Here is a 21,548-nt window from a genome sequence, read left to right on the forward strand (position 1 = left end):
TTGAGATGGAGTCTCACTCTGTTGCCAGGCTGGAGTGCAGTGGCACGATCTCGGCTCACTGCAACCTCTGCCTCCTGGGTTCAAGCGATTCTCCTGCCTCAGCCTCCTGAGTAGCTGGGACTATAGGCGCATGCCACCATGCCCGGATAATTTTTGTATTTTTAGTAGAGATGGGTTTTCACCACGTTAGCCAGGATGGGTCTCAATCACTTGACCTCGTGATCTGCCCGTGTTGGCCTCCCGAAGTACTGGGATTACAGGCGTGAGCCACCGCACCTGGCCACCCTGTGCTTTAATGCAGACACCACAGCTGGTAGACGCTTCCAGAGTAAGATGTCGAGGAAACTTGGTTAAGTGCAAGATGGAACACAAAAGCTAAACCACAGGAGAGTAGAATTCTAAGAAGGCTGATTTGAGGCGGAGTGCAGTACGTCCACACCTGACTGTGTGAGACCCCCTGACCTAGTGCACATTCTGCAGTGTCAAGGCCCCTGTATTGGCTAGAAGTGCGTTGGGACTTGCCTGCAAAGGTCCTGGTAACTGGCCTTCCTTGGGCTCCAGGTCAAAGGGACAGAGTAGTTTCTAGAGCCAGCAATTCTCTCTGTATTCCCTCTTCCTCTCTTTCCAATGTGTTGGGTTTTTCAGTGTCTTGGCCCAGGGTTGCCTGTACACTTGAAAGCAGAACAGCTTGAAGATGGATTATTTCAGTCTTCCCTGAAAGCCTTCGAGAGTCAGGGAAATTTTGCTAGAAGGCTTGAGGTATAAGGGAGGGAGAGGAGGTGGGGGGCAGGAGTGACTCACCAAGGCTGAGGGGACGGAGCTTGTGGGTTTCACCGTTGCCAGGTGTCTGGTTCTGGGGAGGTGACTTGTCTTCAGAGGGTAAAAGCTGACCCTAAGCAGGTGAGTGCCTCCTCTCCAGTCTCTGGCCCGAGCAAGGCCTGCAGCTCCCAGGTTCTGAGGGTGAGCGTCCAGCTTCTGGTGGATGGTGCTTTCTGCCAGTGTTGGGGTTGGAACTTTCTCTGCTCTGACAGTTCCACCCCTCCGTCCACTTCTCACCTTCCAAACTTGGATCAACTCTCTCGTCCTCAATGTCTACTCTCTGGGTCTCTTTGTCTTCATGGGTTTATGTTTGTATTATCTCCTTACTCCCATCTTATTGGGGTTTTCAGAGGAGATGATGTAAGTGAATAGATCAGCCTCTCATGTTTAACTTTGGAAATCTGCTTGCTTGCTCTCTCCCTTTCTTTTTTAAAATTGAACGATAATTTACAGATGGCGAAATGCAAAGATCTTAGACATGCAGCTCTTTCGGTTTTGACAAGTGCACGACCCACATCTAAGTCAAGATGCAGAGCATGCCCACCGCCCCCGAAACCTCCTTTGTGCCATTACAGTTCCCTCTCTGCCCCTCTGTCATCACCACCACCGCTGTGATGTCTGTCACCATAGGTGAATTTGGGCCTTCGTTTTTGAATATATGAGGGTAATGTATATGGTCCAAATCACTCTCCCAACACAACTAACTGAAGACCGACTCTAATATTATAAGAAATTGGAATTTAAGTAAGAACAACGCCACTTTATTTAAAACACACACGGTTGTGTCCAAATCTAACCTCTTCCTTCAGGAGTGAGGAGAGAAGGTGTGTTGTCTTCTGGGATTTCCTTCATAACCAGAACTTCGTGTCAGATAAAAACTTCTTCCATGAAAAAAAAAAAAAAACTCAAGAGATCAAGAAAGAGCCTCGATGTCTTTGAACAAACATCGCGTCTCCTTCACAGATCTTCCCTGCCATGTTCTCCTTTGCTGTTCTCAACAGAAACAGAGACTTCCCATCTTAAAAATGTACGTGTGATGTCTTATTTTAAAAAGCATGTTATTAGCTCTCCTTTCAAATAACCCTCCAAAGTTGTACACTTGAGGGCAGAGGCCGTTGTGATGGGATTGTGGGAGAGCGTCTTGGGTGGTGTGCATGTGTGTACATGGGAACATGTGAGGGTGAGCTGGTGGGGACTGAGGTGTGATAGTTGCTTGGTTTCTGGCTGGTGGTCACTTCCATTGTGTAGATGTTGCATATGTGACAAAAGCCGTCTTTCAGAATTTCAAGTATTTTTCCAGCAAGGTCTAGCAAGCTCTGCAGGACAAGCCATCAGAAGTGAGACTGAGCCAGGCATAAAACAGCCAACATTTCTCAAGTGCTTGCCCTGCTAGGCCTCACTAAAGCACTTTGCAGGTATTTACTCACTATTGCTCGCGACCCCTGTGAGGTAGGCACTAGTTATCTGCATCTTACAAATGGGGAAGGGGCACTTGGAGGTAAAGTGATCTGCCCGAGGTTTCCCAGCTCCTAAGTGATGGAGCCTACCAGAACCAACCATCAGGAGGGACTTCACAGGTGAAGGAGGGTCCTTACGCTCACTGGGGGTACTAGGAAGAAATTCCTAGTCCTAGCTGGAGCAAGTGATACCCTTCTTTGCCTTTCACTACTTGCTGATACCTCCTCAACAGGAATCAGCTCAGAATTGCCGGAATGAGCATCTCATGAGAACGGCCTCCCCTTCCCTTCCCACCGCCACTGCCCTGCTCTGGGCCTCATCATTTCTCATCCTGACCGCAGAGACACTCTCCCGTCTGGTGTCCTTTCCTGCGGACTCTCATCCACGGAGTCCATCCTTCATGCCGCTGCCAGAGTGATCTTTTAAAAATGCAAGTCTGACTGCTGTATCCCTCCCTGTTCAGAACCATCGGATGGGTCCTTGTTTCCTTCTGAATCGCGGGCACACTCTGGCATGGTGTACCGGGGCTTCCTGGGTTTGATCTCTGGCTACATCTCCAGCTTCTCCTCCAGCTATGGAATTTGGCACCCCCTCCTGTCTCCCCCAGCTCACCCCTATCCCCTTGCCCTGTTCTCTCTGGGCACACCGTGCTGCCACTTCCTCAGACTTCCCACTCTGGTCTCTGAATGTTCCACCAGACTAGCATTCATCCTGGGAGGCACAGCCAAGGACCATCTTGTCCCTAAGGTCCTTTCCGTCCCACCTTCCCAGCACTTCACAGCCAGGAGACTCGACCCTGCTCTCCTTTTCATCCTGCTGTGTCCTGGCTAGTCCTCTGTGGCACTGATCACACACTGTGGCCTTGCTTTTTTTTTTTTTTTGAGATGGAGTCCTGCTGTGCCACCAGGCTGGAGTGCAGTGGCGCGATCTCGGCTCACTGCAACCTCTGCCTCCCAGGTTCCAGCTATTTTCCTGCCTCAGCCTCCCAAGTAGCTGGAACTAAAGGCGCCCACCAACATGCCCAGCTAATTTTTGTATTTTTAGAAAAGATGGGGTTTCACCATGTTGGCCAGGATGGTCTTGATCTCTTGACCTTGTGATCCACCTGCCTCGGCCTCCCAAAGTGCTGGGATTACAGGCGTGAGCCACCGCGCCTGGCCGGCCTTGCATTTTTATATACTGACCTTACCCAAAAGATGTGGCTCTCCCTGAGGTTGAAGATCAGGCTTACTGTTACATTTCCACGGCCTGCACACACTGGGAGTTAATAAATGCATGCATCTGTTATTTATGTATGAATGAACGGATTCACTTTCCTTGCTATACCATATACTCTTCTAAAAGTTACCAGGCTTTCTGGAACTTATATTAAGAAATCCAGATACCAGCAATAATATCCAGGTAACTCAGCCTCTGCCCAAATTGCTTGATGAGATTACCTGTGTCTCAGCACCAGGACCACAATTTCAGTTTCTTTTCCATTTTCTCCATGCCCTGACACAGTGTTGGATATCCACTACCTGTTTAAAAATGTATGTGATGATTTGAGTTGGTCAGGTGTTGGGGGTGGGATACGATAGACAGAGAAAATGGGGTCCCAGCTACTGAGGACCTGACACATGCAAAGGGAGACGGGACAGAGCCTGTTGAGAAAAAGCTCCATTAAAGCCAGTTCCGGAGCCTTTCCTCCACAGCCCAGAGATGCCTGTGCCCTTCCCCCAAGAAGCTCCTCCAAGTTGCATGACCCTGATGAAGGTCTTCCTTCACTATATGATTTGTTACGGGAAAAATGAGGAAGGAATTTGGAAGCAGTTAAGGTCACTTTGTGCCGAGACAATCGCACTATATCATGTGAAATAAAATGTCAGGTGATAGTTATTGAGTCATTCTTTTCTAACGGTTTTATGCACAGTAGATATTTTTATTATCTCTGTATGATTTGGATTTGAATAAATTATCAGTTTTGAAGAATTTAATAAGAATATGTAAATACATTTGTATTCCCTATTTAAGTCAACCTAAGAATGAAAGGATGAGAGTAATGATATTTTGTGAGGATGGTGGGGGCCTTTTGGTAGATGACCTCCTCTGATCTCCACGATCCTGGAACACAGATAGTACATCCCCTTCTTACAAATGAGAAAACTGAAGCTCAGAGGGGTTAATTTGCCTAAGGTCTCCCATCCCAGAGTATGGGTTCAAATTTTAGAGGTTTTTCACCTTATGCTACCTATGGATATTCAAATCTAAATTAATTCCCATGAAATGATGGGTTAAATCATTTACAAAATGACCAACCATAAGATTCTGTTGGCAAATACCCATGAAATATTTATTTTTAAAAATGTCCCGTCCATGCACATGGATTTCAGTTTTAAACATGAAAAATATTTTAGCTTTTAGGTTGCAAAAAAATCCCCCAAAACAACCCACCCACTATATGGATAGTATACAAAATGAACACAGGCTGATGTACATCAGTGTTTCCATATAGTAACAGGAAACCTGGAACAGTATTTTTGGGGTGGAGGTAATTTGGTAATATATATACACAGATAAAAATTATACCAGCCCAGTGATCCATGGAGGCCTCTTGGGAGTTCTATGGGTGCAGCGACAGGGACACAGGAGTGCAGGGAGGGGCTCTGGGTTGCCAGAGACCTGCTATGGGGAAGTTTTCTGCCCTCGATAAACCCTACAACTGTACACAATTTAGTTTGAGTCCTATTTTCATCATCTGCAAGATGAGGCTACTTATGCCTTTGTGGGGTGTCAGCATTGAATACTGGGGTGTCGGCCAAGTGCTTCGCCAGGAGCCTGTCTGCGACATGGCTCAGCCAGGCGGGATGTGACATTCCCTCGTGGTCAGTGAGGCATGCTCTCCTGGCTGTGACGATTGGGAGGATGTGAAACAAGCTGAGTGCTGGCGAATCATGGAGGCAGCTGGGAACCTCAGTGTCTCAAGCTCAGCTCCTCAGCTGGAAATGAGAAAAGGATGTGGCTTAGGAGAGGGGTGAACCTGATGTCTGAAACCGCTTTCCTTTCATGGGTGAGAAAGTTGAAAAGCCAGTTTCTACCAGGAAGGTGGCACGGGACGCCTTGGCTGTGCACCTGGATGTATGGGGCCGTTTCATCACACAGTTGCATGGGGCTTGCTTGTGTGCTGAACTTTCCAGGATGTCCTGAGACTGGACCTTCCAGTTTCCAAGATTCAGTCCCATTGTCACAGCCTAATATCTGATTTTTTGATTTGATTATATGGTGTAGAGAAGTAGAAAAATCCTCAAGTTTGGGTCATTAAACATTGTAAAATAGGGCCAGGCACAGTGGCTCACACCTGCAATCCAAGCACTTTGGGAGGCTGAGGCGGTTGGATCATTTGAGGTCAGGAGTTCAAGACCAGGCTGGCCAACATGGTGGAACCCCGTCTCTACTAAAAATACAAAAATTAGCTGAGTGTGGTGGCGCGGGCCTGTAATCTCAGCTACTCGGGGGGCTGGGGCAGGAGAATTGCTTGAATTCAGGAGGTGGAGGTTGCAGTGAGCCAAGATGATGCCACTGCACTCCAGCCTGGGCAACAGGGCCAGATTCCCTCTCAAGAAAACAAAAACCAAAAAACCCCAAAACCATTGTAAAATAGAAATGGATGTGGGGAAGAGAGAGGGGGAGAAGGCAGAGCAGGAAAGAGGAGGCAGGAAGGGCAGAACTGGCACCAAGGCAGGCCCTGGGCTGGATGCCCAGGAGTGTGGGCAGAGGGGGTGCAGCACTGAGAGGCGGACTGGAAGCTTCTCCTGCCAAGCTCATGACAATGAATGGGAGGCAGGGAGGAGGCCCACAGAGCTTGCCGAGTGCTAAGTGCCTGCACCCCTGCCCCGAGCTACACCTTGGTGCCACTGTCAACGGCCAGCCCGAAGCCTCCAGGGAGATGGCCACCAGTGTCTCTCAGGGACCTGGGCTTCCTTCCCACCAAGGAAGAGGGGGAGAGACTAGGGCTGCGCTCCACTGTGAAGAGCCCAGCTAATTATTCATGACACCCCCGCAGGATGGCGGGACTGCCACAGCCTCCCCGTACCCATCCTCAGAGACAGAGCCTCAGAAGTGGACATCCGTCTTTCAGGCGGGACTTAGAGGAGCCCTCCCAAGGATGAGCATGTTGTTTCCCGCCGAAGCCTTGAGTTTTGAAGAGTGAAGCGGGGGTGGTTGGTGATTCTAGGTTTAATGCTTCCACCTGATTCCCCATTTCATCACACTCCTCAGTACTATGACATTTGGATTATTTTTTAATCTTCTCTTCCCCTTTTTGTTGTTCTGCTGTTGAACTGATTATGCAGAACTGTGTGTTGATGTCTGTGTGGCATCTTCCCTCCAGGGATGCAGCTCTGTTTTCCAAACACCCCCTCTTAATCCTCTTAGGAGGGAGGATGCACGGGGGTGCTCACCCTGTCTGTCAGGACCAGCGGAGACGGATGCTTTACAGGTGTTTGTTAACCTGGACCATGCTGGATGGGAGGCTTGGAGGCACCAAGATGCTAAATCTCTTCCCCGTCCCTCCAGCCAGGCATCTCAAGTGGCTAAAGAATAAATGCATGAAAATTAAGAGCCAGCTCTGCCTGCGAAAGAGAACAGGAGCAAGCTGGCTGTTGGCTGTCACCTGGAGTCACCTGCTGGGAAGTGCCAAATCACCCCAGACCAAGGACAGGAAGGAGGCTTGGTGAGCGACAGTCCCACCCTGGCAGTGCCATGAACAGCAGAGCTTCAATTCAAAGTGAAAACAGATTCCCTGCATCAGAGCCGACCTGTTGGTATAAGATATTTCACTTCCAGCCCAGGGGCATTTATGATATATAGATCCACACAGGATCGCCTGGTTTCATTTTTCATGTATATGGGCTACTCGGGACACCTCTCACTTTCCCAACTTTTTGTATCTTTTTAAATTTTTTTTCTTTGAGATGGAGTCTGGCTCTGTCTCCCAGGCTGGAGTGCAATGGCATGATCTCAGCTCCCTGCAACCTCCGCCTCCCGGGTTCGAGCAGTTCTCCTGCCTCAGCCTCCCAAGTTGCTGGGATTGCAGGCGTCTACCACCACACCTGGCTACTAACTTTTTATATCTTAATGCCTTTCCAGAACTTTCCAGAACATGTACAACATGCTCCTAGTGGACCTGGAGATGGTTGAGGGTGGGTAGCGCAGGAAGACAGTTACTGTTACTTCAGTTTTCTTTCAGGTCTGGTTGAGAGAAGAAGAGGTTTTAGTTTGGTGATGGCAGGTCCTTAAGTCTTCACTTGCTTGCCTCTCTCTGTTCTTTTGAGAGCGGGTCTCCACCAAGCATTTTAACAGGTAAAAAATCTAGCTAGAATTTAATTATATTGTCTTGTTTTTATTTATTTTGAGGTTGTAATTGCTTTAAGGTCTTACAGCCAGTAATAACGTTTTTCTATTCATGTTAGAGATATTTATTTAGCAAACGCTTATATAGCACTTACTCTGTGGAAGATCTGTTTTAAATACCTTAAAAAGAGAAACTGTTTTTTCTCTCTCATTCTGTCTCTCTCTCTTCTTTTTATTTTGTGGTAGGATCTCCTCTATCACCCCAGGCTGGAGTGCAGTGGCAGGATTGCGGTTCACTGCAGCCTCGACCACCCTGGCTCAAGTGATCCTCGCATCTCAGCTAAGAGAAACTCTTGGAACAGAAAACCAAATACCACATATTCTCAGTTATAAGTGGGAGCTAAATGATAAGAACACATGGACACAAAGAGGGGAACAACGGACACCGAGGCCTACCTGAGGGTGGAAGTTGGGAGGAGGGAGAGGAGCAGAAAAGATAACTATTGGGTACTGGGCTTAATACCTGGGTGATGAAATAATCTGTACGACAAACCCCCATGACAGTAGCTTACCTGTGTAACAAACTTTCACATGTACCACTGAACCTAAAATTAAAGTTAAAAATAAAATTATGTTAAAAGGGTAACTCTTGTTTTTCTCATAACCTAGTAACAAACCTATGTGGTAAGAACTATAATCACCTTCATTTTATAGCTGGGGAAACTGAGGCAAGAGGAGGTTAAATCAGGTTAGGAAGTAGTAGAAGTGGTGCTGAAACCCTGGCAGTGTGGTTCCAGATTTTGTGTTCTTTTTTTAACCGTTTTTTTTTTTTTTTTTTTTTTTTTTTTAGAGATAGTGGCTTGCTGTCAGCCAGGCCAGAGTGCTATGGTACAGTCATGGCTCACGACAGCCTTGACCTCCTGGACTCAAGTGATCCTCTCACCGCAGCCTCCTGAGAAGCTGGAACTACAGGTGTGTACTACCAGCTTGAGTAATATTTAAAAAGATTTTTTTGTAGAGATGGGGTCTCACTATGTTGCCCAAGCTGGTCTTGAACCCCCGGCCTCCAGCGATCCTCCTGCCTCCCAGATCCCTGTGATTACAGGCCTAAGTCCCCATGACGGGCCTGGACTTTGTGTTTACAACCTCTGTGCTATGCTGCCTCTCCATAGGGAATATTAAAAAGTAATGTGTTCAGGCCGGGCGCCGTGGCTCACGCCTGTAATCCTAGCACTTTGGGAGGCCAAGGCGGGCGGATCACCTGAGGTCAGGAGTTCAAGATCAATCTGGCCAACATGGCAAAACCCTGTCTCTACTAAAAATACAAAAGTTAGCTGGGCGTGGTGGTGGGTGCCTGTAATTCCAGCTACTCCAGAGGCTAAGGCAGGAGAATCGCTTGAACCCGGGAGGCGGAGGTTGCAGTGAGCTGAGATCATACCACTGCACTCCAGCTTGGAAGACAGAGAAAGACTCTGTCTCCAAACAAACAAACAAACAAACATTTTCAGGGAGAATAAGTGAGTAGATTTGAAGGAAACATTGATATAAAGAAATGAGGTCCAAGCCTGGGTGGAAATGGCAGATATGGTGGAGGTGAACGGAAATGGGTGCAGCGGCTGGCCACACTGGCAGATACGAGGAAGAAGGAGCCAGTGGATTAAGCACTTACTTGACCTCAGACACGGCACACTCCTCAACAGGGCCTCTGGAGCCTCAGCTAAACATTCCTGTGGGTTGACTCTGTAGTAGAGCTATCTTGCTGGAACAGATGTATTTGTAATAATACACACATGCATATGCATATACTGCTGCTTTTGCTATTAACTACCAATCCTTTCCTTTCACCTTGGTGACAGCCATAGGGGGTTTTCCGCTCTGCTCAGAGATTAGCTGAGGAACTCCTCCAGGCCCTATGGATGGGGGTGGTGCTGGGCAGGTAGTCAAGGCAAGGCTACTCCTGAGGCCAAGCAAGGTCTTAACCAAGTATTGAAAAGTGACCTCAGGCCAGGTGCAGTGGCTCAAGCCTATAATCCTAGCACTTTGGGAGGCCGAGGCAGGCGGATCACCTGAGGTCAGGAATTTGAGACTAGCCTGGCCAACATGGAGAAACCCTGTCTCTACTAAAAATACAAAAATCAGCCAGGCGTGGTGGTGGGCACCTATAATCCCAGCTACTCAGGAGGCTGTGGCAGGAGAATCGCTTGAACCTGGGAAGTGGAGGTTGCAGTGAGCCGAGATTGTGCCACTGCATTCCAGCCTGGGTGACAACAGTGAGACTCCGTCTCAAAAAAAAAAAAAAAAAAAGAAAAGTGACCTCAGTCATCCTACTCAAAAAGGAAAGTGCTAGGTTCAAACATGACTCTGGACTGTGATTCTCAGACTTCAGGGTTTACATAATGAAGAATCTAAATCTTAGAGATCGATTTGGATTTGGCAGCTCTTTAGTTTACTAAGTATGGACATTAAAAACCAAACCACACTTCCCTAAACAGTAACGAAGTCCGACCACTGTCTATCATCACTATCAATACATAAGTGAAGGGAGATCCTAGCACAGAAACATAGGGAGGAAATAAACTTCGAATAACCCGTGTGTGTGTGCGCATGTTTGCATGCATGTGCATATCACATTGCTTAAGACAAAGATAACGTCTTTGGGGAACAACATTGGCAGTATTGGGAACCACCGACCTGGAGTGCCTGTCTGATGTTTTTGCTGTCTCCTGTTGGCTGCCTTAAGTAACTTAATTTAAAAATTACCTCCCTCAAGTCATATCAACAAGGTATTTCCTAGTTATCCTGGAATGGAAGGTCCTGATTATGGATTGTCCTGGCTCTTACTTACTCTCTGCAGATTTTTTGTTGTTATTGTTGTTGTTACTTTAAGTTCTGGGATACGTGTGTAGAATGTGCAGGTTTATACATATACATGTGCCATGGTGGTTTGCCGCATCTATCAACCCGTCATCTAGGTTTTAAGCCCCACACTCGTTAGGTATTCATCCTAATACTCTCCCTCCCCTTGCTCCCAACCCCCAACAGGCCCCAGTGTGTGATGCTCCCCTCCCTGTGTCTACGTATTCTCATTGTTCAGCTCCCACTTATGAGTGGGAACATGTGATGTTTGGTTTTCTGTTCCTGTGTTAGTTTGCTGAGGATGATGGCTTCCAGCTTCGTCCATGTTCCTGCAAAGGACATAGACTCATTCTTTTTTATGGCTGCATAGTATCCCATGGTGTATATGTGCCACATTTTCTTTATCCAGTCTGTCATTGATTGGCATTTGGGTTGATTCCAAGTCTTTGCTGTTGTAAATAGTGCTCTCTGCAGTGCAGATTTTTAAAAACCCATTTCCCACTCGGCCCCATCACCAATGGCGTAGAATGTCCTGGGTGGCTGGAACTTTGAGAGGACAGCTGTGGTCTGTCACTGCCCTATCCTAGGACCTAGCACAGGGCCTGGCATAGGGCGGGTACACAATGCCTATTTGTTGCATGACTGAATGAATAAACAAACGAATGACTGATGAAGGAGATAATTCAATTTTTAATTTGTATTTTTAGTGTGCAGATCTGATGAAGTCTTCATATAAAACACATTTGTGAATCATGAAACATGATAATCAAAAGTATACTGTGAACCCACCACACGACCTAGGAAGAAAACTTGGGTCTAGCTCCCCTATTCCATCCTCCTTGCTTCCCTAGAAATAAAACCAGCTTGAATTTTGGGTTTATCATTCCCCTGCTTTTTAAAAGAATAGTTTTAAAAATCACATGTCTACTTATTCCTAAACAATATTGTTTAATTTTTGCCTATTTCTGAGCATTATAAAAATGTTATGTGGTATACAGTCTATCCTAAATTTTATGTTTGCCAGCCTTGCTTCCTTAAAACATAGTTTTAAAAATCACATACATATGTATTCCTAAATAATATACTGTTTCATTTTTGCTTGGTTTCTAGGCTTATAAAAATGGCATTATATAGCTTGTAGGTTTTTGATACTTGTTTTTTTCCCTCTCCATAATCATGTTTCTAAGTTTCACTGGAGGAATAGGTCATTTATTTGATTACTGAATAACAGATCATCCTCTGAATAGCACAATTTATTCATGCACTCCTGTCAATGGAGTTTGGGGCAATTATGAACAATACTGAGATGAACACTCTTTTAAACAAATTTAGTTGCTAAAAAAGAAACCATTATGGCCAGGCACGGTGACTCACGCCTGTAATCCTACCATTCTGGGAGGCCAAGGCAGACTGATCACTTGAGGTCAGGAGTTTGAGACCAGTCTGGCTGACATGGTGAAACCCCATCTCTACTAAAAATACAAAAATCATCCGGGTATGGTGGAGGGTGCCTGTAATCCCAGGTACTTGGAAGGCTGAGGCAGGAGAATCGCTTGAACCTAGGAGGTTCAGTGAGCCGAGATCCCGCCATTGCACTCTAGCCTGGGAGATAGAGCGAGACTCCGTCTCAAAAAAAAAACAAAAAAACAAAAAAACAAATACAAAAAACAAACCAAAACCAAAATGAAAAACAAAAAACACCATTATACACATACATGTATATATAGCATAAGACAAAGTGAGAGGTTAACGAAATTACAAGATAAACACCTTTAAACATCCCCATGTAAAGGAAATTGACTCTGACCCCATAAGCCTGCCAGGTTCACTTTCCCAAATGCAAAGCCCCACCCCTCCTCCAAGAGTAAACGCCAGCCTGGCTTTTGTGCTAATCGCCTCTTTTCTTTGCAGTTGTGCTCCCCGTTCCTGAATACTACAGATGAGCTGTGCCTTCCTCCCCTCCCCTCCCTTCCCCTCCCTTTGCTTTGCTTTTATGTCAAAATATTAGGCTGTAGTTTTCACCTGTGTGTTTCTCTGGCATGCTTTTATCGTCTGCAGGGATGTTATTCTACTTTTTCTTTTTTTCTTTGAATAACCGTGTGGGATTTGACTTCAATCCTTTTCTGCTACTTATGTTTACATAATATTAGATTTCCTGAACTTTTTGAAAGGAGGCATAATTTTAAGGGTTTTTCTCATTTCACAATGGTAGAGCACTCTCTTCTGTTGTTTTTGTTGAGTATTTTAAAAATAGGGCCCCTCACTTTCTGAGAACTTCCATTCCATTCTCTCCTACTGTAGTCTGGGTTCTCTTTTTTGCTTTTCTCTATTTTCCTGAAGTGCTCAATTTGGAGTCTGTTCCCAGCTGGGCTTCTGTTCTGGATGGGGGCTTGGGCTGGTTAGTTTGGAGTGTTTATTAGGCCCAGTCTTCCCTAGCCTCTTCTGACTTTACCTTTGGAACTCACATGCTTTTACTGAAAGATACAAATACCTCCCTGGGTGAGGTGCTGTCCTCCAGCTGCCTGCGGGCTTTACACTAGTTGTTTCTTGATTATTTTAAAGTTCTTGTTGCAGGTGATCAGTGACTATCTGGGCCAGTAGCATGGGCTGTGAGAAGAATTTGCCAAGATGGTTAGTTGTAGGTTAAAAAAGGGCAGATTTATTAGAGAAAGTAGGCAAATATGTTGCAAGGATACAACAGGCAGGTTAGAAAAGGAACTGATTGCAAGGAAACGAAGGCTTCCTGGGGATTTTATAGGATGGTGCTTGTGCTATGTGCTGAAGAGGGTTTTGTACAGTACTGATGACGCCAAGGTTGCGGTGAACTAAATCGCGTTATTTTATTGGTTGAGGGTTGGCACAGGAAGGCACAGTTGAGCACAGGAAGGTGGTGAGTTATTTGTGCGGGAGGGTAATGTGTTTTGGACCTTATCAAAACCCTTACAGCTTATCTGTTTTCTGTTTTTTGCTTCCTCTGCTCCTGCCAACCTGACTTCTTTCCCCTCATGAGGACCCCACAGTTTTGAGGCCTACCAGGTGCTCTGTTGCTTCCTTCTGTGTCCTCCAACAAAGCTGCTAATACCATGCAGATCTTGTAGCTGTGTCTCCACCCATTTGTGTTTTAGGGTTTGTAGGGATTTGGTGTTAGTTTGTTTGTTACAGGGATTGTCCATGGGTTTTTAGTTTTGCAATCCTGGCTGCTTTGTGTATCTTTATGGGGGATTTGGAGATGTTAAATAATTATACCATCAAGGCTACCACCTTCTCAGAATCTTCATGTTGTTTTCATATACATTGAATTTTTTCTTTTTGAGGTGGAATCGTGCTCTGTCACCCAGGCTGGAGTGCAGTGGCACGATCTTGGCTCACTGCAGCCTCTGCCTCCCGGGTTCAAGTGATTCACCTGCCTCAGCCTCCCAAGTAGCTGGGATCACCAGTGTGCGCCACGATGCCTGGCTAATTTTTGTATTTTTGGTAGACACGGGGTTTCACCATGTTGGTCAGGCTGGTCTTGAACTCCTGACGTCAGGTGATCTAGCCTCGGCCTCCCAAAGTGCTGGGATTATAGGCGTGAGCCACTGTACCCAGCCTATATTGAATATTTTTTATACATCCACTGTTGCCACCTATAAGAATTTTTCTAAATATACTTTGGGGAGAAATTACAGGCTGTTAGGGTATGTAAAGGTTCAACATTATAATGCTGAATTGTTTTCTCAAGTTTCTGTATCAATTTATGTTGCTACCTTCCTTCTGGTTTCTTTAGGTTTGGTTTTCTCTTGCTTTTCTGGTTTCTTAAGATGAAAGTTTAAGTAATTGATTGGAGATTTTTCTTCTTTTTAAGGTATTTACAGCTATAAATTTCCCTCCAAGTACCTACCACTTTAGCTGTACCCCAGAAACTTTGGTATGCTATTTTTTTCCTTCATCTCAAAACTTTTTTCTAATTTCTCTTATTTGTTCTTTGACTTCTTGGTTAAGAAGAGTGTTTTTTAATTTCCACATATTTGTGAATTTCTCAAATTAATTTTTGTTATTGTTTTCTAATTTTATTCTATGGAGAACATACTTTTTATAATTCTAATCTTTAAAAATTTATTGGGACTTATTTTGTGGTCTAATAGATGGTCTATCCTGGAGAATGTTCCATATGTACTTAAGAATGTGTATTCTTCCTCAAGGATCTAGAACTAGAAATACCATTTGACCCAGCAATCCCATTACTGGGTATATGTCCAAAGGATTGTAAATTATTCTACCATAAAGACACATGCACACATATGTTTATTGCAGCACTGTTCACAATAGCAAAGACTTGGAACCAACCCACATGTCCATCAATGATAGACTGGATTAAGAAAATGTGGCACATATACACCATGGAATACTATGCAGCCATAAAAAGGGATGAGTTCATGTCCTTTGTAGGGACATGGATGAAGCTGGAAACCATCATTCTCAGCAAACTATCACAAGGACAGAAAACCAAACACCGCATGTTCTCACTCATAGGTGGGAATTGAACAATGAGATCACTTGGCCACAAGGCGGGGAATGTCACACACTGGGGCCTGTTGGGGGTAGGGTGCTTGGGGAGGGATAGCATTAGGAGAAATACCTAATGCAAATGACAAGTTGATGGGTACAACAAACCAACATGGCACATGTATACCTATGTATCAAACCTGCACATTGTGCACATGTACCCTAGAACTTAAAAGTATTAAAAAAAAAAAAAGAATGTATATTCTTTGCTAGGTATGGTGGCTCATGCCTGTAATCTAGCACTTTGGGAGGCCGAGGCAGGAGGATCACTTGAAGTCAGGAGTTCAAGACCAACCTGGGCAAAATAGCAAGATCCTGTCTCTACAAAATTAGCAACTTAGCAAGACCCTGGGCAATATAACAAGACCCTGTCTCTACAAAAATTAATAATTAGCTGAGTGTGGTGGTGCACACCTGTGGTCCCAGCTACTCGGGAGACTGAGGTGGGAGAATAACTTAAGCCCAGGAGGTAGAAGCTGCAGTGAGCCATGATTGTGCCACTGGATGCCAGCCTGGGCAACAGGGCAAGACTCTATCTCAAAAAATAAAAATAAAAGTGCATATTCTGCTGTTGTTGAGTAGAGGGTTCTATAGATGTGTGTTAAGTATAGTTGTGTACAGTGTTGTTCAAATCTTCTATTTCTTTGGTAATCTTTTGTCTAGTTGTTCTGCCCATTACTGAAAATGAAGTATTGAAGTCTCCAACTATCATTGTTGAATAGTTTATTTTCCCTTCAATTCTGACAGCTTTAACTTCATATATTTTGAGGCTGTATTGTTAGTTGCATATATGTTTATAATTTATAAACTCTTAATGGATTGACACTTTTACTATTATAAAATGTTCTTTATTATGTAGTCATCCAGTTCTCTTTTGGTTACTGTTTGCCTATCTTTTTTCCATCCTTTTACTTTCTTTTTCTTTTTGAAATGGCGTTTTGCTCTTGTTGCCCAGGCTGGAGTGCAATGGCATGATCTTGGCTCACTGCAACCTCCACCTACCTGGTTCAAGCAATTCTTCTGCCTCAACCTCCCGAGTAGCTGGGACTACAGGTGTGTGCCACCACGCCTGGCTAATTTTTTGTATTTTTAGTAGAGATGGGGTTTCACCCTGTTAGCCAGGATGGTCTCCATCTCCTGACGTCATGATCCTCCTACCTCAGCCTCCCAAAGCGCTGGGATTGCGGGCGTGAGCCACTGCGCCTGGCTCATCCTCTTACTTTCAAATCTTTGGGTTTTTTGTTTTCGTTTAGTTTTGTCTAGAGGTGAGGTTTTACTGTGTTGCCCAGGCTGGACTTGAACTTCATGGGCTCAAGTAATCCTCCTACTTCAGCCTCCTGAGTAACTGGGACTACAAGCACAAGCCACTGTGCCTGGATGGGTCATTTAAAAGAATTTTTTGTTCTGCCAATCTCTGCCTTTTCTTGGAGAGTTAAATCCTTTTACATTTAATGTAATTACTGCTAAGTTAGACTGTATTACATCATTATACACTGTATGCCCATCACCACAGATACATAGCTACTTCTTTTTTTCTTTCTTTTTTTTTTCTTTTTTTGAGTGACAGGATCTCACTCTGTCATCCAGGCTGAGTGCAGTGGTAGAGTCACGGCTCACTGCAGCCTCCACCTTCCGGGCTCAAGTGATCCTCCCACCTCAACCTCCTGGGTAGCTGAGACTACAGGCATGTGCCACTGCACGTGGCTAATTTTTTTTTTCTATTTTTTGTAAAGATGGGGTCTTGCTATGTTGCCCAGGCTGGTCTCGAATTCCTGGCTCAAGTGATCCTCCTGCCTCGGCCTCCCAAAGTGCTGGGGATTACAGGCGTCAGCCACTGCACCTGGCCTATATGCTCACTTTTTGTTTTCTTGAATCAGTTTTGGTAAGTTGTATTTTTCATTCCAAGTTTCAAATTTATTTGCATAATCTCACATATAATATTCTCTTATTATCTTTTACATTTCTGTTTCATCTGCAGTTTTCTCTCCTTTTTATCCCTAAAATTATTTGAGCATCTTATCGTTTTTCAGGATCAGTTTTATCAGAGATTCATTTGTTTGATGAGTTTGATCCAAAAACCAACCTTTCGCTTTGTCAATCCTCTCCATTATATTTTTGTTTCCTAGTTCACTAATTTCTGCTCTTACTTTCAGTATATCTCTCTGTGTGTATCTATCTTTTACTTTCTGTGGGTTGGATTCTTTTTGTACTAATTTTTGTCCAGGTTATTGATTTCCTTCTAAGCAATATTTTTGCTGCATCTCTAAATATTTGATATGAAGATATTTAATAATCATTCACATTTAAAAGTTTTGAAGAATTTTCAGTATAATTTTCTCTTTGATTAATGACTTATTTAGAAATGTATGTTTAAAGTTTTAAAATGTATAGACATTTAAAATATAGCATTTTAGGCCAGGCATGATGGCTCATGCCTGTAATCCCAGCATTTTGGAAGGCCAAGGCAGGAGGATTGCTGGAGGTCAGGAGTTTGAGACTAGCCTGGGCAACATAGCAAGATCTCATCTCTAAAAAATAAGTATTACAAATTAGCTGAGCACAGTGGTGGTGCCTGTAGTCCCAGCTACTCAGGAGGCTGGGGTGGGAGGATTGCTTAAGCCCAGGAGTTTGAGGCTGCAATGAGCAGTGATCATCGTGTGACTGTACTCCAGCCTGAGTGACAAAGTGACCCGGTGACAAAATATAAAAAATATTTTATTAAAATATAAATATATATGATATATATGTGTGTATACATATATACACACATACATATAGCATTTTGTTCTTGATTTCTAACTTTCTCGTATTCACCTGAGAGAATGCCGATATTATTTGAAATTTATTGAAATTTGCTTTATGGTATAATATGTCTTCAATTTGTTTTCTTGAGAAAAATATAATTTTTCTATTTCTTATTATATCCAACTTGTGTTGTTATACACATACATGCATGTGCACACATGCATATAATTTTCTGTTTGTTATAATCTAGTATAATGAGGGATTTATTCACATTTCTTTCTTTTTTATTTTTTTGCTTTACATATTTTGAGGCTATATTATTAAAGAACATTATTCTAAAACATGTAAATCTTTATTATGTAGTAATTCTCTCTATTCCTAATAATGTCTTTTCTCATAAAGCATGCTTTATTTGATAATAATCTAGCCACTCCAACTTTAATTTAGTTTGTTTTTGCCTAACATACTTTTTTCCATATCTTTACCTTGAGTCTTTAGGTATGCCACTTACAAATATAACTAAAATCCATTCTGACCATCTCTATCTTTCAACTGAAGTGTTTAATCCATTTGTATTTATTGTGATTATTGCAGGAGGACAAGTCCTTGAATGACCTTGGCTGATTCAGCTCTCCCTGCTCCTTCTTACAATTCTTGGGCAGAATGTACGAGAATGTAACATCCTGAGAGAAGGAAGAACCATGTAGAACAGCCTGGGCTTTGTCTTTGTTCTTCTCAGAACAAGATGCTCTGCAGTGCTTAAGCTCAGTGATTTAAGTACCTGTAAGATATAAAACCCAAAGTGGACTGCTTTCAGGGTCCCTCAGCAGTAGTGTGAAGTTGGGCATGTGCAGATGAGAGTCTGTCTGCCCTGGGCAGCTTGCTTGAGTTCTGGGGGACCAGCTCACCATGGATTCTATGCTTCTGTCTATCTTTGCTACCGATCTGTGAGTAATAAGTTGGCTTTGCCTGACTTGTGCAGGTGTTTTGTCATACCAGACTGAGACTCTGGCAGCTGGGTTTGTGCAAAACCTTTAGAAGCTGAGTTTGTGTAAAGACTCCTGCCAGACCTGGGCACCCACCAGATATAGGAATCTTTACAAAAATTGGCAAGGTGTTTAGAGTCCTCTCCTGGTAACCAGCGTATGGTGTATCCCTCATAAAGATTGATACCAGTGCATGGTATTCTGTTTCACAATTATGAATATATGTGGATTTTTTCTAATATCTACTTTTTGTTTTCTGTGTCTTGCTTTATGCTCTTTTTCTTGTTTCTTGTTTTTCAAAAATCCAATTAAAATTTTTTTCCCTTCTTAAGGATTTTGGCATTATACTTTTAGCTTTTTAGTGGTTACCCTTGACATTTTTCCTGATGTACTTAACAAGATCTAAATTAGCCCATATCTTTCCCAGCCCCAACCTCTAAACAAATATGAGCCTCAGAACATTTTAACTCAATCCCTTATTTACATATCATCGTTTTTAGCCAGTTAGTATGTCCCTTTTGTTGTTGCTGAGATGGAGTTTTGCTCTTGTTTCCCAGGCTGGAGTGAAATGGCACTATCTCGGCTCACCACAACCTCCGCCTCCCAGGTTGAAGCAATTCTCCTGCCTCAGCCTCCTGAATAGCTGGGATTACAGGTGTGCGCCACCACGCCCAGCTAATTTTGTATTTTTAGTAGAGATCGGGTTTCTCCATGTTGGTCAGGCTGGTCTCAAACTCCCGACCTCAGGTGATCCCACCTGCCTCAGCCTCCCAAAGTGTTGGGATTACAGGCATGAGCCTTTGTGCCTGGCCTAGTATGTCCTTTTAAAAAAACACATAAATAGATATTATTCTTTTATAGAGAAAAGGTTTGCTTAGATTTACCTTGAGGGTCACCACTTATTCGCTCACTGTTTTTTTCTTGTTTTCAGATTCCCCTCTGGGATCATTTTCTTTCTATCTGAAGTATATTTTTAGAAGTTCTTCAGGAAAGAACTGTTGGTAAGCTCTCAATTTCTGTAATCTGAAACTTTCTTATTTTGCACTCAATCTTGAAAATCAGTTTTGCTTGATTTAAAATTCTAAGTTGGCAATCATTTCCCCCTGGACTTTCAATATATTAGACTACTATTTTCTAATCTCCATTGATATTGTTAAGAAGTCTATTATAATTCCACAATTGTAGGTCATCTATAATTTTTCTCTGATTGCTTTTAAGAGCTGCTTAGTGTGGCTAACCGTAGCTTTACTTTTAAATTTGCTTTCCTGCCTGGTGGTATACATTACACTTTCAGCGTTTTTGGATTCCAGTATTTCACTAGTTTCAGAAAATCCTTGGTCTTTATCTCTTTAAAATTTGCCTCTTCACCATTCTTTCCTTTTGGAACTCCAATTATTTGTATGTTAGAGTTGTTCACTTTAACCTTTATCTCTGTTAATGACTCTTTTACATTTTCTATCCATTTGTCTCTCTTTTGCATTCTGGGTAATTGTTTTAGCTTTTAAAATTCAATAATTTTCTCCAATCTGCTGTTAAACTCACCAAATTGTTTGTTTCTGATCATTTTTTATTTCTGAAAATTCCATTTTTCACCATGCCTGTGCCTTTGTAGTATAATATTGCTTATTTATTTTTTGCAACTCTATTTTTTAATTCTTTAGATATTTAATATATCATTATCCTATATTTGACAATTCTGTTCTTCTAAGTCCTTCAGGTTTTGTTTCCACTGATTCTCACCTATGGTTTATTAATGTAAATATTAAGCTTCTTATGTGGTTGATCTGAACTGAGGTTGCTTTTCTTCAGAAAGGACTTGCATTTGCTTCTGCCAGGAGCCAAGGAGAGCTATTTTTTGTTTGTTTGTTTTTGATTTTTGTGTGTGTTCCCATTTATTTTCTGTCCTGATGATTTCCCCTACTTCCTGCAAATTTAGTATTGCCTTAAAAAGTATGTCTTTTGTTTAGGAACTAATTGTGTTTTAAGCAGAAAGACCCTTCAGGAAGTTAAAAGTCTGAATGATTTCTCTAGTTGCGGAACTTTTAAATGTTGGCTAAAATTAGATTTTTAAGAATAGACTCTACATATATGAGAATTATACAAATAAGCTAGGTTTCCGGTCCAATAAACGAAATCAACACTCAATAAGCAAGAGTGTTGATTATTCACTTTACGGGAGGATTGGCAGTGGAGGTTTTTGGTTGCCTAGTGCATCAAAGTTCCATTTGTGACTGTTCATTTCTGAACAGAGAAAACAAAAATGAAGCCAAGGCATTTTTGAGTAACTATTAGAGATGACACTCAACTAAGATAAACTACCTAGAATTATTAAAGAAACTGGTGAGGGAAGGCCGGGCGCGGTGGCTCAAGCCTGTAATCCCAGCACTTTGGGAGGCCGAGGCGGGCGGATCACGAGGTCAGGAGATCGAGACCATCCTGGCTAACACGGTGAAACCCCGTCTCTACTAAAAATACAAAAAGAAATTAGCCGGGCGCGGTGGCGGGCGCCTGTAGTCCCAGCTACTCCGGAGGCTGAGGCAGGAGAATGGCGTGAACCCGGGAGGCGGAGCTTGCAGTGAGCCGAGATCGCGCCACTGCGCTCCAGTCTGGGCGACAGAGCGAGACTCCGTCTCAAAAAAAAAAAAAAAAAAAAAGAAACTGGTGAGGGAAAACAGAATTTAACTAAACAAAAATCTACTTTGCACACTTCCCAGGAAACACAATTTGGTATATTTCACTCTGGATAAAAAATGGTTATAATCAAATTTTGTTTTTGTTTTTTAAACCCTATCAGTTTTTCTGGTCCGC

The 21,548-nt window shown here is 43.3% G+C and overlaps 1 protein-coding gene across 33 annotated transcripts in view; it reads left to right on the plus strand.

Moving 5' to 3' along the window:
* C12H2orf76 (chromosome 12 C2orf76 homolog) overlaps positions 1–21,548 on the plus strand; it is a 131,268-nt gene that overhangs the window by 73,924 nt on the left and 35,796 nt on the right. For 6 of the 33 annotated variants that reach the window (XM_065525389.2, XM_065525394.2, XM_065525393.2 and 3 more), the window contains 2 exons: positions 6,832–6,988; positions 7,855–8,251. In XM_065525389.2, the coding sequence (XP_065381461.1) occupies positions 6,832–6,988; positions 7,855–8,068 (371 nt within the window). In that variant the 3' untranslated portion in view covers positions 8,069–8,251. Of the gene's footprint in view, positions 1–6,831; positions 6,989–7,493; positions 7,618–7,854; positions 8,252–8,458; positions 8,581–18,348; positions 18,852–19,671; positions 19,742–21,548 lie in introns of those variants that run through there. The other 27 variants (XR_012421065.1, XR_006690988.3, XR_012421067.1 and 24 more) reach the window with 11 other exon arrangements.

The sequence above is a fragment of the Macaca fascicularis genome, chromosome 12 (assembly GCF_037993035.2).
Source record: "Macaca fascicularis isolate 582-1 chromosome 12, T2T-MFA8v1.1".
NCBI classification, from domain to species: domain Eukaryota; kingdom Metazoa; phylum Chordata; class Mammalia; order Primates; family Cercopithecidae; genus Macaca; species Macaca fascicularis.